Below are 16,052 nucleotides of genomic sequence, written 5' to 3'. Positions count from 1 at the left end.
GTTAACAGAACATATTCGCTCAACACTAATCCTGATGCATGCTTAAACATGTCCATAAGGCCCCATTCATCTGAAGGATTCCAAAAGAGAATATTCCTTTGCCATCTGTCGAGCTAGTTTACCTTCCTTTTTTTTCTTTTCCCCATTGCATGAAAAAAGTTAACTACACTGTTCTATAGAGACATTCTACAGGGAAAAAAAGAAAATATTACATGTGATAATGTTTTACATTGTTTTCTTCAACATAGTAGGCTATGGGTGACAGATTCCACTGTACAGTACATTGTCAGTGCATGTATGCCTTTAAATCCTTCCAATGATCGCCTTAGTCAGGAGCATCAATCATGAATATGGTATGAACATACTGTTGTTTGAAAGTAGCACACAAACATGTTGCAATGCTTCAAGCTTTGTTCACGCATGCAGTCTTCTTTTTCATATATTAATTATAAGGCTGCGTGTTTACAGCTACATGTAACTTTCATTGTGGATTACAGGAAATGTTTTCTAGTAATTTAATATACCGCTACCTTTTCATTAAAGTTCTATACTTTTTTTTCTTAAGTCTCTTTCTTCAAAGCAAGAAACTTCCCAGCCTAAAACGCAGCCAGAAACACAGGCGGTCCTTGCTCCGCCTTCGTCAGTGAGTTTTCGATTTTTGCTTTGTTTTAATTAAATAGGAATTATTTTCTATCAAGATATTAGTTCGTACATAATATAACTATTGGTCCTCTTTTGTAGAGCCCACGACCTGCTACTCAGCTGAGGCCATGTACTATTTTGTCTTTTGCCATACCTCCCAATATTGAGGCATCTTTAGATAAGAAGCAGTCTAACTTCAGGGAGGAAGAACTTCTGAGCTGCTCCTCAAAACTGGTATTTTATTCTTTTCAGAATTGTAATGTTATTCTATTACTGTTATAAAAATGTACTTTATCATAAGAGAGCATTATTTTACAATTCATGTATTCAACTTCAAACTTGTGGTCATCATTAGAAACCCCCTGTATTATCTGTGTTTGGTATGCCATGTCCGGTTGATGTATAGTTAGTTTTGTATGCATCTGCACTTTTGCTCCTATTTTTCATGAGCTGAACCCAAAGATCTAAGACTTTTCCATGTACACACAAGGGCGTTTGTCTCTCAAATGTTCACAACTTTGTGTAAATCTGTGTTAGCTCTTCTCCTTTGTGAGATAATCCATCCACCTCTCAGGTGTGGCCTATCCAGAAGCTGGTTAGACACACGATTATTGCACAGATGAGCCTTAGGCTGCCACAATAAACGGCCACTCTAATATGTGCAGTTTTACAGTATTGATGGAGTCCGGGGCAGTCAGAACACCAGTCAGTATCTGGTGTGACCACCATTTGCCTTACGCTGTGCAACACTTCTCCTTCGCATAGAGTTGATCAGTCAGGCTGGTGGTAATTGTGGCCTGTGGAACATTGGTCCACTCCTCTTCAATGGCTGTGTGAAATTGCTAGATATTGGCAGGAACTTGAACACATGGTATATGAATTTTAAATTGCAATATTGCTAAATTGACAATACTCAGAAATGTAATGCTAGTAGTGCAATTTTGATTAAATTTTATGAGCTCATTTGCCAGCATCAATGGCAATCTCTTTAGATGGCAAGCCACAATATCAAATTCTCTCTCCTGGGCATTTTTTAAAAGGTTATTCTCATATTATGAAATTGGTATTATTATACAGCATGAAAATAAGCCAGTTTGCAATTGACTTGCTTTTTTTATCTACTGTGGTTCTGCTGCAATGAGAGCTTTTATTTTTTAGTATACAGCTTGATGCCAAGGAGATCCACCACCAGAGCCTCGCAGAGTATGCACAGAAGTTGCATTCCAGGCTAAAGATTTAAAGGGGTTTTCCCCATGGGCATGGGGAGCAGTAAATATTCATTTTCTTTAGCAGTGGGCAAAGTGTTTGCTGCCTCTTGTGCCCCCCTCCTTCGCTGCTGCGGCCCCCCATCCACAGCAACAGGGCACATTTGGACTATAAGACACACCCCTCACTTTCCTCCAAAGTTTTGGAGCTAAAAAGTGCGTCTTATAGTCCGAAAAATACGGTATATATTATCTATCTACAGTGGGGAAAATAAGTATTTGATACACTGCAGATTTTTCAAGTTTTCCCACCTTCAAAGATTGGAGAGGTTTGTAATTTTTATTGTAGGTACACTTCACCTGTGAGAGACTGAAATCTAGAAAGAAAAGAAAAAAAAAAGAAAATCACATCATAATATTTTTACTTAAATGATTTTTAATTAAATTGCATTTTATTGCATGAAATAAGTATTTGATCGCCTACCAACCAGCAAGAATTCTGTCTCTCACAGACCTGTTAGTTTTTCTTTAAGAAGCCCTCCTACTCTGCACTCATTACCTGTATTAATTGCACTTGTTTGAACTCATTACCTGTATAAAAGACACCTGTCCACACACTCAATCACACTCCAACCTCTCCACCATGGCCAAGACCAAAGAGTTATCTTTAAGGACACCAGGGACAAAATTGTAGACCTGCACAAGACTGGGATGGGCTACAGGACAATAGGCAAGCAGCTTGGTGAGAAGGCAACAACTGTTGGCACAATTATTTAAAAATGGAAGAAACACAAGATGACTGTCAATCTTCCTCTGTCTGGGGCTCCATCCAAGATCTCGCCTCGTGGAGTAAGGATGATTCTGAGAAAGGTCAGGAATCAACCCAGAACTACACGGGAGGACCTGGTCAATGCCCAGAAGAGACCAGCACATGTCCAGGCCCTTTGAAGTTTGCCTGGATGATCAAGAGGAGGCATGGGAGAAGGTCTTGTGGTGAACAAAATAGAACTTTTTGATATCAACTCCACTCACTGTGTTTGGATGAAGAAAAGGGAGGAGTACAAAGCTCAAGAACACCGTCCCAACCGTGAAGCATGGTGGGGAAAACATCATAATTTGGGGGTGCTTTTCTGCAAAGGGGACAAAACCACTGCACCGTATTTGAAGGGAGGATGGATGGGGTCATGTATCTTAAGATTTTGGCCAACATCCTCCTTCCCTCAGCAAGATTCTGTCTCTCACAGTTTATCATCTATTCTAAATGTCCTGGCTTTAAATGTACTGTGCTTGGCTGATTACATTTCGGGTTTCCTTTGAGATGTGTGCGTAAAAATAGGACGGCATGCGCTTAGTATGTGTGCCGTCCGATTTTTTTTCTCACACCCAATGACTTGCATTGGCGAATCTCATCCAATATACGCATGCAATCGCAACATGCTGCAATTTTTTCCTCAGCCCTATTAGAGCTGAGGAAAAATATGCAGATCTAACCTGCATCATTGAAGAACGTTGGTGTGAGTGTAATCCAATTTTTTATCGGATTGCACTCGTCCAATTCGTATGCTTGTGTGACTCCAGGCTTAAAGTAGTGGTCCGATATTTTATAAAATGAATCTGACATCTACAGCTCTGACTAGTGATGTAGTGGTGAATGAATCTCGCTTTGCATTCCTATGAGAGTCACATCAAGGCTCATTGTATGGAGAAACTGACTTCCGAACCGCGTATAAGAGCCTGTTAGGATTCTGAGAGTCAGAGGTCACATGGAACGACCGAAGGACCAGAATGGAGTGGACAGCTCCCCAACAAAGCAATTAATAAAACTGATTTCCCATATGATTTACATTGTACATTGCTATTGGAGCAAAGAAGCATTGCTTTAATCACAGCTGTGGCTGAAAAGAAAAACGTAAACAGTTGTGATTAATTTTATCATGTGCTTAAAAAAGCCTTGAAATTTAATAATTTAATGATTTCCATTGTATTGACAGTAATTGTGTGCAGCGCTATTCCTGCAAGAGGATCCAAACTGAACCAATAGTGCAGGGCCGGGACAAGGGGTAGGCAGGGTAGGCATAGGGTGTAACCTCTTGCCTCTGAGGGGAGCGCAGTTTAAAAAATTGACATTGCTGAATGTCTGCGGCCACTTGGCACCTTCCTGCACAGGCACAAAGGTGAGCAGTGTCAATGAGTCACTAACACCGCTCACCACCTGCGTCGCGACTGTTGTTCTCTCCATGCACGGAAATGCTTTCGTGTCCTTAAAACAATGTGAACGTCACCCCCAGGACAGAAGCAGAGGGGCTGTGATCAGCTCGCTGCTCTGCCGATAACTCCCGCAAGATGCAGGCTATGGTTGACCTAGCCCTGTTAGAAGATGGCGCCACACAGGAACACGGCACTAAAACCACCATCAGTTTTGTTACAAGTTTCATCTATCGCTTGAACTTAATTAAAACCAAACAGCCCCCTTTATAGTTAAGTTATATTAGATTTCATCACTGTCCTTGGTCTGACATTTAAAATATAGGATGTCAGGGATGAATATCGCTATTTGTCCCTTATATTGAGTAAATGATCAACAAACAATGACTGATTCTATAACTTTGAAACTGCTCTCCCTGTTAAGCCTCACCCCTAAAGTACACCACTATCTTCTACTTTTGTTGGTATTTTTGGTGAAAAAGGTAATAATTGTAGATTTTGTAGAACAAGTGGTCATCACAGCTTGTTACCTGACAAATCAGAGGGGGGAGGTGCTGCGTTAGGGGTCCAGTTGCCAGAGTTTCTGACCTATTCCTTTGCTTGGGGGGAAGCCATTGGTTTAATCATGTTATTAATAAAATACCAAAAAGTAAGTCTGTGTATGAGAAGAATATAACCGAAGCAACATAGATGTTTTATTTATTTATTTGAACATGAAGGTTTTTATTAATATGCAAATATGAAAAAAAAGTGTGTGGATACGATCGCTTTCTGTAGAAAGGAGCAGATAAAGATGATTCTGCTCCTCCGGCCTCGGCTTGCACTTGTGCCGGTTTTAGACTTCAGGTCTGGATCACACATGAGAGAGGAGAAGAGCAGGAATGTTTGACTTGTGATCTGTGTAGCTGGAGTTTTCCTGGATGCCTACAGCATCGCGATCAGCCATATGGCCTATCTGACCATGGGCAGGAAGGTGAAGGAGCAGCTGCTTCCTTCTGTCTGACCATGGCCAAGTAGGAGAAGGAATAGCCACTTCCTTCTGTCTCTACATGGCTAAGTAGGAGAAGGAGCAGCCGCTTCCTTCTGTCTGTACAAGACCAAGTAGGAGAAGGAGCAGCCGCTTCCTTCTGTCTGTACATGGCCAAGTAGGAGAAGGAGCAGCCGCTTCCTTCTGTCTGTACATGGCCAAGTAGGAGAAGGAGCAGCCGCTTCCTTCTGTCTGTACATGGCCAAGTAGGAGAAGGAGCAGCCGCTTCCTTCTGTCTGTACATGGCCAAGTAGGAGAAGGAGTAGCCACTTCCTTCTGTCTGTACAAGACCAAGTAGGAGAAGGAGCAGCCGCTTCCTTCTGTCTGTACAAGACCAAGTAGGAGAAGGAGCAGCCGCTTCCTTCTGTCTGTACATGGCCAAGTAGGAGAAGGAGCAGCCGCTTCCTTCTGTCTGCACATGGCCAAGTAGGAGAAGGAGCAGCCTCTTCCTTCTGTTTGTACATGGCCAAGTAGGAGAAGGAGCAGCCGCTTCCTTCTGTCTGTACATGGCCAAGTAGGAGAAGGAGCAGCCGCTTCCTTATGTCTGTACATGGCCAAGTAGGAGAAGGAACAGCCGCTTCCTTCTGTCTGTACAAGACCAAGTAGGAGAAGGAGCAGCCGCTTCTTTCTGTCTGTACATGGCCAAGTAGGAGAAGGAGCAGCCTCTTCCTTCTGTTTGTACATGGCCAAGTAGGAGAAGGAGCAGCCGCTTCCTTCTGTCTGTACATGGCCAAGTAGGAGAAGGAGCAGCCGCTTCCTTCTGTCTGTACATGGCCAAGTAGGAGAAGGAGCAGCCGCTTCCTTATGTCTGTACATGGCCAAGTAGGAGAAGGAGCAGCCGCTTCCTTCTGTCTGTACATGGCCATGTAGGAGAAAGAGCCTCCGCTTCCTTCTGTCTGTTCATGGCCAAGTAGGAGAAGGAACAGCCGCTTCCTTCTGTCTGTACAAGACCAAGTAGGAGAAGGAGCAGCCGCTTCTTTCTGTCTGTACATGGCCAAGTAGGAGAAGGAGCAGCCTCTTCCTTCTGTTTGTACATGGCCAAGTAGGAGAAGGAGCAGCTGCTTCCTTCTGTCTGTACATGGCCAAGTAGGAGAAGGAGCAGCCGCTTCCTTCTGTCTGTACATGGCCAAGTAGGAGAAGGAGCAGCCGCTTCCTTATGTCTGTACATGGCCAAGTAGGAGAAGGAGCAGCCGCTTCCTTCTGTCTGTACATGGCCATGTAGGAGAAAGAGCCTCCGCTTCCTTCTGTCTGTACATGGCCAAGTAGGAGAAGGAACAGCCGCTTCCTTCGATCTGTACATGGCCAAGTAGGAGAAGGAGCAGCCGCTTCCTTATGTCTGTACATGGCCAAGTAGGAGAAGGAGCAGCCGCTTCCTTCTGTCTGTTCATGGCCATGTAGGAGAAAGAGCCTCCGCTTCCTTCTGTCTGTACATGGTCAAGTAGGAGAAGGAACAGCCGCTTCCTTTTGTCTGTACATGGCCAAGTAGGAGAAGGAGCAGCCGCTTCCTTATGTCTGTACATGGCCAAGTAGGAGAAGGAACAGCCGCTTCCTTCTGTCTGTACAAGACCAAGTAGGAGAAGGAGCAGCCGCTTCTTTCTGTCTGTACATGGCCAAGTAGGAGAAGGAGCAGCCTCTTCCTTCTGTTTGTACATGGCCAAGTAGGAGAAGGAGCAGCTGCTTCCTTCTGTCTGTACATGGCCAAGTAGGAGAAGGAGCAGCCGCTTCCTTCTGTCTGTACATGGCCAAGTAGGAGAAGGAGCAGCCGCTTCCTTATGTCTGTACATGGCCAAGTAGGAGAAGGAGCAGCCGCTTGCTTCTGTCTGTACATGGCCATGTAGGAGAAAGAGCCTCCGCTTCCTTCTGTCTGTACATGGCCAAGTAGGAGAAGGAACAGCTACTTCCTTCTGTCTGTACATGGCCAAGTAGGAGAAGGAACAGCCGCTTCCTTCTGTCTGTACAAGACCAAGTAGGAGAAGGAGCAGCCGCTTACTAGAATCTGTACATGGCCAAGTAGGAGAAGGAGCAGACGCATCCTTCTTTCTGTCCATATCTTGTAGTCGTCTCCTTACCACCACATTGTAGATGAGTCGTCCAGATGGTGACATAACAAGTATGGCTGAAAGAAGTCCTTCAATTTCAGCCTTTAATTACTTGCTATGTTGATCCAGAGGAAGGCGAAAAATAACCCTGAGGACTTGTTGTTGGATTGTATCCTTCCTGACCCCAAATATGGCGATCGGATTAAATCCCTGGATGTTTGGTGCTCAAATTTATGTGGATGTTGTGGTGAAAGCTCGGTAGGTTTGTCACAGTCCAGTAAATAAGAAAGTCCAGTTTAGTTGTCTCATCCGATTAATGTAAAGCTTCATTACTGGATGTTACTGGAATGGGGCTGATTTTTATCAGCCTAATACTCCTGCTGGAAGAAGAGAAATATACACGTCTGAAAATCAGCTCCTCACATACAGTATACAGTGTACTGGGGGGATATAACGATAAGATGTATAGTGGGTGTGTTACTGGGTAGTGATAACACTATGGATGTCTGTATGTGTTGTACTTACATAGTAATATGGGAATGGTGGGTCTAATCTGCCGGACTCCACATCGCTCCAGTCTATAGAGTGGAAGAACGGATACAATCTGATGGATGATGTAATGGGAAGTCGGGCAGATGGAGATTTTGCTGAGAAGCTAGAAAATGATAGAGACCATTAGTCATTATATTATGTATTATTACACAATGTCTATGGACTGTCCAAATAGTATCTTCTTGTAATCCCCCATCATCCTTATCCATCTGATTTTACTCACCCCTTTTATGATATATCCCTGGTGGAAAATAAAGGATGTCATCATACAGAGACTGGTGGTATTCCTCCATTGTGCCTTTGCTATAGAATGGCCAATCATCTACAGTCATCATATATAAGATGATGCTGAAGGAAAAGGAGTCTGCCAGATGGTTGTATCCTTCACCGTCCATTATTTGTGGGAACATGAGATGGGAGAGAATCTGAATATACCGGGAAGGGGATTTACACACAGGGTCTATGAGGACCGATCTGTGATTAGATATGAGCAGAATACATTGGGATCAGATTATCCCTCAATCCTACTATCGGTATCAGTCACACAGAGATGTTCCTTACCTCGGGCGCTATGTAACCCTTAGTGCCAGCAAAATATTCCACTATGCCACCCTCAAACACATTCATGGCTGCTACGCCAAAGTCCGAGATTTTGATATGGCCGGTGTCTTGGTGGAGGATGTTCTCTGGCTTCAGGTCACTGCAGATTGTGAGGACAATTCATGAAAATAACTTTCTACAATATACAGTATATGTAAGGAGACAACAGAGAGTCACAGGTGACAGATTTATGAAAGTGAAATGATTACCTATGTATGACGCCGCGTTCATGCAAGAACTTTAGTCCGCACACCATCTCTGCCGCAAAGAGTCTGTGGGGTAGAAAGGATGGATCAGTGGTTACATACACAATCATGCAGAGAACATGAGGAGATCACACAAGTGTCCTTTTCCCATCATTATTTTCTCTTGTTGTTGTTGTCCATTGCTGTAGAACTACAATGTGCAGTCAGCGAATCGTTAACGTTCAGTATAAGACATTTACCTTGTTGTCTTTGTGTTAAACAGCATCGAATCTTTCATATGGCCAAACAGGTCTCCTCCGGCTATATAGTCCATGGCTATTTCATACTCCATAGGTGTTTCCATAAACGCCCGCATAGTCATTAGGTAGGGGCATCCGGCAGCCATTCTCAGGACTTCTAGCTCTGTAGAGATTATGTCCTCACAAGAACACAGATCAGACCAAACTCTCATCTATTACTGTGTAATAATTCACTAGTTTATCCCAATTATCATTACATATGGGCATCCTGTAATGAATATGTACATCCCTCCTGTGTATCTGGTGCAGGATACATTGAGGAACACGGACAAATATAAATTGACACTTTCCCATAGTTTCTTTTTCCAAGATCTTTCCAGAAATCGAGACTGTAAAAGTCTAGAGGTTGGTCTGTGTGGACCAGTTCTCTTTGTGGAGAAACCTGTAAACTGGCATCACCAAGGCCTTTTACCGGCATGTCTGTTGTGTCGTAGGGTGTCTTATCCAATCCATCTGCTGAGATTATATAAAAAATTGTAACCCCTTAGCGAACACATAATGAAAATGTTTGTCAAATTGTGCAGCAAATGTATGGAGCGGGCTCAGGAGCTGAGCATACCAGGCAGGTGCCAGCTGTATTACATACTGCCACCAGCCTATAACTGCAGCGACCGGAGCGGTCTCCGATTACTGTAGTTTAACCATTTCAATACTGACAGTGGTATTTAAATGAAGTGATTTGCAGATTTGTGTGCACTAGCAGGCAATTGCCCCCTTAGGACATGATTGCAGGGGGTCAGTTGTTGAAAATGTCTACCTGGACCTGCTGAAAGCCCCTGTCTTTCACTTTCCTTCTCCTGTTAAGACCAACATGGCTTAATTTCATATGAGAACGTTAATTTAGCTATATACAGTTCTATCACTGTATATACAGTACAAGCGATCAGAAAATCACAGGTTCAAGCCCCCTAAGGAAATTAAAGAAAAGAATGAAATAAAAGAAGTAAAAAAAAAGAGAAAATAAATAAAAAACAATAACTTCTTCATTAATTATAATAATAATTTGGATAACTAGTATCACCACATCCTTGGATGTCTGATATGCAAAAATATAGCATTAATTAACCCAAACAGTACACACTGAAATGAGAAAAAAAAATTGAAACACCAGAATAGCGTTTTTTTGAGTGCACCTAAAAAATTGTAAAAAAGATATCACAATGTCCTGTCTACCCAAGAGAGGTTTCTATAAAAGCTACAATTCGGAATCACTTTTTTTTTTTTTTTTTTTTTTTTTAAATTTTACCACACTTTGAATCTTTTTCCCCATTTTCCAGAACATTGAATGGTAAAATAAATAATGTTCAGAACTACAACTCAGCCCACTAAAAGAACAAGTCCAGATACGGCTACATTGGGAGACAAAGGAAACAATAAATGGTTATGGGTTTTTGAAGGAGGGAGGAAAAAAACTGAAGGTTACCTGACCAAGAAGGGGTTAACAAATATAGCTCCAGAGCAAATATTATAATTTTAATCAGCATTATGTAAATGAGCAGGTAATGTCTAATATGTGGGCTCTCATTTATCAAAACTGTCCAATAGCAAAATTATCACTGTTGCCCATTATAATGGGGTTGGCATAGATGAGATGTCTTCTACATTGGACAACCCACTCTGCGCTGTTCCTGATCCTCTTCGGGGCTGCTGCTCTTTGTAGTTTCGGTGCCTCCAGACTTTCAAATCTGGAGAATGTGACTCGTCTCGGTGTCTCTTGGAGAACCTCTTCCAGCTCTAACTCTGCACTGATGTTTCTCCACTTATTGAGGATGGCATCTTTGTTCCTCCTCTTTATTTCAGGGACCAGATCTCCGATTTTTTTCAAGGAGATAAGAATGGACCTCTGAAGCTCAGCAGAGGCTGCAGAGTGAGACACCGTGAGAGTCTCCATTTTCATTTTCTCAGTAAGGATCTCATATCTTTTGGTCTTTCTCATTTTGTTCAGAGTTTGACGTTTGGACGCCATTTCTGAGGTGTCAGTGTCCATGTCTGGTAGTATAGAGTCTTTTCGCCCTAAAGCGAACAATGGTACCTGCTCTTCATTTATTCCTCTCCTGTCTCTGAGAAACTGATCTCTTTGGGCTCTTCTCTCTTTATTAGTGATGAGCGAGTATGTTTTGTTAACCCTTTCGCCGAGTATGCTCGACCGAGCACCGAGTATTTACAGCTGCTCGGTGATATGTTTGAATCACTCCCGTGTGAATGATTTGCAACGGTTTGACAGCTTTAATACATGTGAGGAATGTGTAAGAAGCAGACATTCCTTACATGTATCAAAGCTGTCAAAAAGTCGCAAATCATGCACACGGGAGTGATTCAAAAATCTCACCGAGCACGCTATAAATACTTGGTGCTCGCCCGAGTATACTCGCCGAAAGGGTTAACAAAACATACTCGCTCATCACTACTCTTTATCCATTTTGTAATCAATTTTTGCTTCTTTTGTCACAAAAAAACCAAAGGGGCTGCCTCACCCTTAGTAGTCTGTAAGGCAGAGATTTCCCTTAGGCAGTAACACTGGGATATAGAATGCAATAATGTCATCACATCACTTGGGACATCAATTTTATACTGATGTCACAATGATAGATATCAAATTTGAAGGATGGTTAACCAAACTTTTGTAGATATATACATATCTACGCTGTGTGCACCATTTGTATTTTTGATTATTATTTTTATTATAGAACAATTATAGTGCTGCTGGTTGATCCAAAAGGTTAATAAATCTGAAACCTGAATATTTAAGAAAATATATGTGAGGTTTTGTCCAGAGCTGTGGAGTCAGAGTCGGTGCCCATTTTGGTGGAGTCGGTATAAAATGGACCAACTCCGACTCCTAAAATATATAATAAATTGGGTACAGTAGTTCAATGCAGTTTGTGGGGAATATTTTTTTCATAAGAATTTGGGAAAGTTGAAATGTCCTATAAATGTCTGTCCTATTCCTGATCTAAGGGTCTAGACTTTTAGCTGAGATGAATCTGTGCTACAGTAAATTTATCACTTAAACATGAGCCATGTATGAGGGAGTCGTGGGTCGTCGGCCACGACCAATCAGCAGAGCGGTGTTTAAATTTGGCGCCAATATCGCTGATTGGTCGCGGCCGCGACCAATCAGCGAACCGTGTTAGTGAGGACCGGGGAGCGGCGCTGCCTGTGCGGGTACTTCCGCTTCGAGCAGCCGGGAGATGACCGGCTAGCGCCGGTCATCTCCCGGCTGCATCGCCGCTGACCTCCATGCGGCTACCGTCGGGAGATCAGCGGCTAGGGCCGCTGATCTCCCGACGGCAAGTGTGAAGGGAGGACCAGGGAGCGGCGTCGCCTAGGCCGCCGTTCGGGGTACTTCTGCTGCGAGCAGCCGGGAGATGACCGGCTAGCACCGGTCATCTCCCGGCTGCGTCGCCGCTGATCTCCCGACTGTGGCCTGCATGTTTCAAATCCGGCGCCAATTCGCGGCCGGGCTGCGCCAGTCGCTGATTGGTCACGGCCAGCCGTCCGTGACCAATCAGAGAAGCGGTGTTTTAAATTTCGCGCCAATATCGTTGATTGGTCGCGGCCGGGCGGGTGCGACCAATCAGCGAAGCGCGTTTCAAATCCGGCGCCAATTCGCGGCCGGACTGTGCTCGTTGCGACCAATCAGGACAGCGGTGTTTTAAATTTCGCGCCAATCAGTGTACCGTGTTAGTGAGGACGGGGAGCGGCGCTGCCTGTGCGGGTACTTCCGCTGCGAGCAGCCGGGAGATGACCGGCTAGCGCCGGTCATCTCCCAGCTGCATCGCCACTGACCTCCGTGGGGCAGATGAGCCGCTAACGGCCGCCATCTTGTTCTGAAATCCCGCGTCGCTGATTGGCCGCGGCCGGACCAATCAGCGACGCAGGATTTCCTGGACGGACAGACAGACGGGATAAGCCGATTATATAGTAGATAACTGTCCCCTTGTACTGTTGTTTTTCTATCTAATTTAAACAACCACTTTAAAGCATGAACTGAAAACTAGGTGGTATTATAAAAAAAAAAAAATTGCCTAGAATATCTTAATTGACGTTTCTTTTTTTTTTTGTGTGTGTTTTTCACCTTTTTTTAGAATGGACAGCCCACGAGTTTGCAAATTAATGACTTTTTTGACAATTTTCTACACAATTTAGGTAAGTTTATTATGCTAATTTTTTTTTACTGTCTCTTTAAAAAAAAAAAATAGGGAAAGAAAATAACAGCTTTTCCTTTTTTCACAAAAAAAAATAAAAAATATTATATAATGTAGTTGTAGTTTTCAAAAGTTAAAAAAAAATATGCATATGGTATTGTTGCATTGGCATCTGGATTCTATTTTGGCTGGTTAATAAAATATTATTTTCATTAACTTTTATCAATAATAAAATGCTAATCTTATTTTAAATATTTGATTTACAGATTTATCTACGGAATGTAAAGAAAGTCATATCTCCGGTGTTAAAAAACCATCTGCGACTCAGCCTGTTGTAAGTGAGGTGCCGGAGAGTAAATTGCTCCCACCACATTCTCTTAATCCACTAGACCAATTAGAAGATTTTCTTGAGGCTTCAACAGGCACAAAAATACTTCCTGGGGATGAGGATGGCACATCGGCTATGCCACTTATTGATGAGCTGCACAGTCAAATGCTGAGCAGTTTGGCTATCCTGGATCATCCTACCTTATCTATGGACACATCTGACTTGCACTTCTCTCCAGAACACTCATTAGAACTGGACCTATCTGAACCTCACATTGATAGTATGGACTGGCTTGAGCTGTCAGAGCCTCCAGCGATGAATCTGACGCCACTCAGTACTGCAACACCAAGTGTCTTTTCTACAGAGTTTTTGGACAGCCATGACTTGCACCTACAGTGGGACTCCTGTTTATAACCTAGTGATTGTTGAGGTTTAGATTTAAGAAAACATGCTGCACTTTCCTGGAATTTTTTATGCCAAATACTTGTCAGTTATAAAGGCTGCGTCAACAAGACAGTGACACAAGGTGCCAAACAATTAGGAATAACTAGCTGCAATTTTCAGAGACCGATCAACAAAAAATAGCATGATATGTAGGAAAATATTAACTATGTCATCCACTGAATGCCTTAAAGGAGTTTTTTTTTTTACTTTCACAAAAGTGGTGCCCGACTGATTGCTGTAGCAGTCTGTTTACATCAGCATAGCTGCTGAACTCAGTGATTGACTGCAGCAGTGATGTGCGCTGTAGTCATGATATCACTGCTGCAGCCAAAACAGGGAGCGGAGCAGCATCAGTGAACTGGTGCCGGACCAGGGGAGGGTGAGCATTTTCTGTCTTTGTTGTTCAACAACTATTCAATGATTTGGGCACCACTTTTGTGAATTTGGAAAACTCTGAATTCTTCTCCAGTATAATTTACATTTTGAATCTAACATTTGTTTTTCTAGAACTACCCGTAGCATGTTTCCACCCGTAGCTCTTCTGAACTTAAAAATATAGTTCTCTAGATATGAAAACCTTTCCATGGATTATTTTTTTTTAAATTTGGTCTTTAATACAACTGACTGTTGTAATAATTATTTATCATCACATGTGATAAATTAGTACATTTTAGAACCTATAAAGGGGTTGTCTGCTCAAAAGATATTAATAACCTATCTTTAAGGCTGAGATCACATGCTGGGTTTTTCGCCGCAACTGCTAGTAAAACGCAAGTAAAAATGTAAAAAATCACGACACAAGTATGTGAACGCAGCCTTAGGGTAGGTTATCCGACACATGGCAAACCCACCAGTCAGCTAAAACATTGAACAGAGCTGCTCTGTGCGGCTCCCTTCAATGTGTAGGGAGAACTGAGTATGGGAACTGATGTTCAATGTTTTTGTCTCTTGTGTGTAGCTCTGTTTAATGTGTTTCCATCCGACCGCCAGAGATATCATCAGCTGATCGATGGGGGCGCCATGTGTCATAGCCCCCTCAATCTGATATTAATGAACGTTCTCAAAGACAGGTCATCAATATCTTGCTACTGGAAAACCCCTTTATATTATTTCTGTAAAGTGTCTAACCTAGAGGACCAAAAGTTGATTATGACAGTTATTTAGTCAACTAGATTGTCCAAATTTAGCCGATCTGCCACTGGATTCTACCACATAAACTGCATAGATTATTAAATCTCTTACACCTGATAAGGCTGGTGTACTATGAAAATCCATCCCAGGATGGCCATATAATGCTGTTAGAAAGCTAGATATTAAAGCCTAACCGTTGTTTCAATTTTTATTTCATAAATCAATAGTACGCATGAAAATAAAGAACTTTGTAATACATCTTATAAGAGAAATCTGCTTCTTTCTCTGCCAGAGCTGATCTTTCATTTTCAAAAGTCTCAATTCCCAGGTAAAATCTGTTTTCAGTGAATACAGATTGTTGCATTACTGATATAAGAGATGATAGCTGCTACTGATAGATTTTTAAATAACAAATAGAATCTCATCAGTAGTAAGTGTCATCTCCTGTATCAGTAATCTAAAAATCTGTATTCACTGAAAATAGATTTTACCTGGAAATTGAGACTTTTTAAAAATGTACGATCAGTCCTAGTGGAGAAAAAAAGCCGATTCCTCTGAGATATATTACAAAGTTTCTTCTTCTTATGTGTACTATACTATTGATTTATGAAATAAAAATTAATATGACGGTTATGCTTTAAAGTGAGCAGTTTTTGAGCGAGAAAACTTTTGAAAATGATTGTTATACCGGCCACACCGAGTCTACGAGAGCATTAAAATAATCTATGACATTTGTATTGGGAAAACTACTGTCAGACTCTCTTTAATACAAAAATATTGTAAATTCTGAAAGTACATTTCAGTTTAACTACTCAAAAAGACTTGAGTACAGCAGAGCTGTAGCTTCTAGACTAAACAATATGAGTACCAGAAAGATTTTCTACACTGGTAGCGTGATCATTTTTTCCCCCATGCTTTTGATCATTCTCTTGATATGTTATTTTCTGGGTTACTGCACATGATATTTTCATGCCATTTATTACTTAATTGTAACTTCATTGTCATTGAATGTAATTTTTCCATTAACAAATTTATTAACATGCCACACTGCATATGTTTCCTGATATTCCAGTTGTCGGTCAATTATTATTTTGCCTGTTGCTGCCAAAAAAGTTATTTTTCTGCCAAATACTTTTCCTATTTTCACAGTCATATTATGTATGCTCTTCATTTTATCCATTGGGAGAAGAAGGTTTATTCATACCATTCTATTGCTCATTCTGCTG

At 42.0% G+C, this 16,052-nt stretch overlaps 1 protein-coding gene across 3 annotated transcripts in view; it reads left to right on the top strand.

Moving 5' to 3' along the window:
* The window catches only part of MRTFA (myocardin related transcription factor A), a 129,169-nt gene extending 114,017 nt beyond the window's left edge, over nucleotides 1–15,152 (top strand). For all 3 annotated transcript variants that reach the window (XM_073644167.1, XM_073644169.1, XM_073644170.1), the window contains 4 exons: nucleotides 566–643; nucleotides 742–876; nucleotides 12,864–12,924; nucleotides 13,190–15,152. In XM_073644167.1, the coding sequence (XP_073500268.1) occupies nucleotides 566–643; nucleotides 742–876; nucleotides 12,864–12,924; nucleotides 13,190–13,665 (750 nt within the window). In that variant the 3' untranslated portion in view covers nucleotides 13,666–15,152. The remainder of the gene's footprint in view (nucleotides 1–565; nucleotides 644–741; nucleotides 877–12,863; nucleotides 12,925–13,189) is intronic.
* The last annotated feature ends 900 nt before the right edge of the window (nucleotides 15,153–16,052 follow it).

Source organism: Phyllobates terribilis, unplaced genomic scaffold, assembly GCF_046119375.1.
Source record: "Phyllobates terribilis strain yellow unplaced genomic scaffold, ASM4611937v1 Scaffold_8__6_contigs__length_399053987, whole genome shotgun sequence".
NCBI classification, from domain to species: domain Eukaryota; kingdom Metazoa; phylum Chordata; class Amphibia; order Anura; family Dendrobatidae; genus Phyllobates; species Phyllobates terribilis.
Note: the sequence above shows the minus strand (reverse complement) of the source record. Positions and strands in the feature narration are given on the sequence as shown.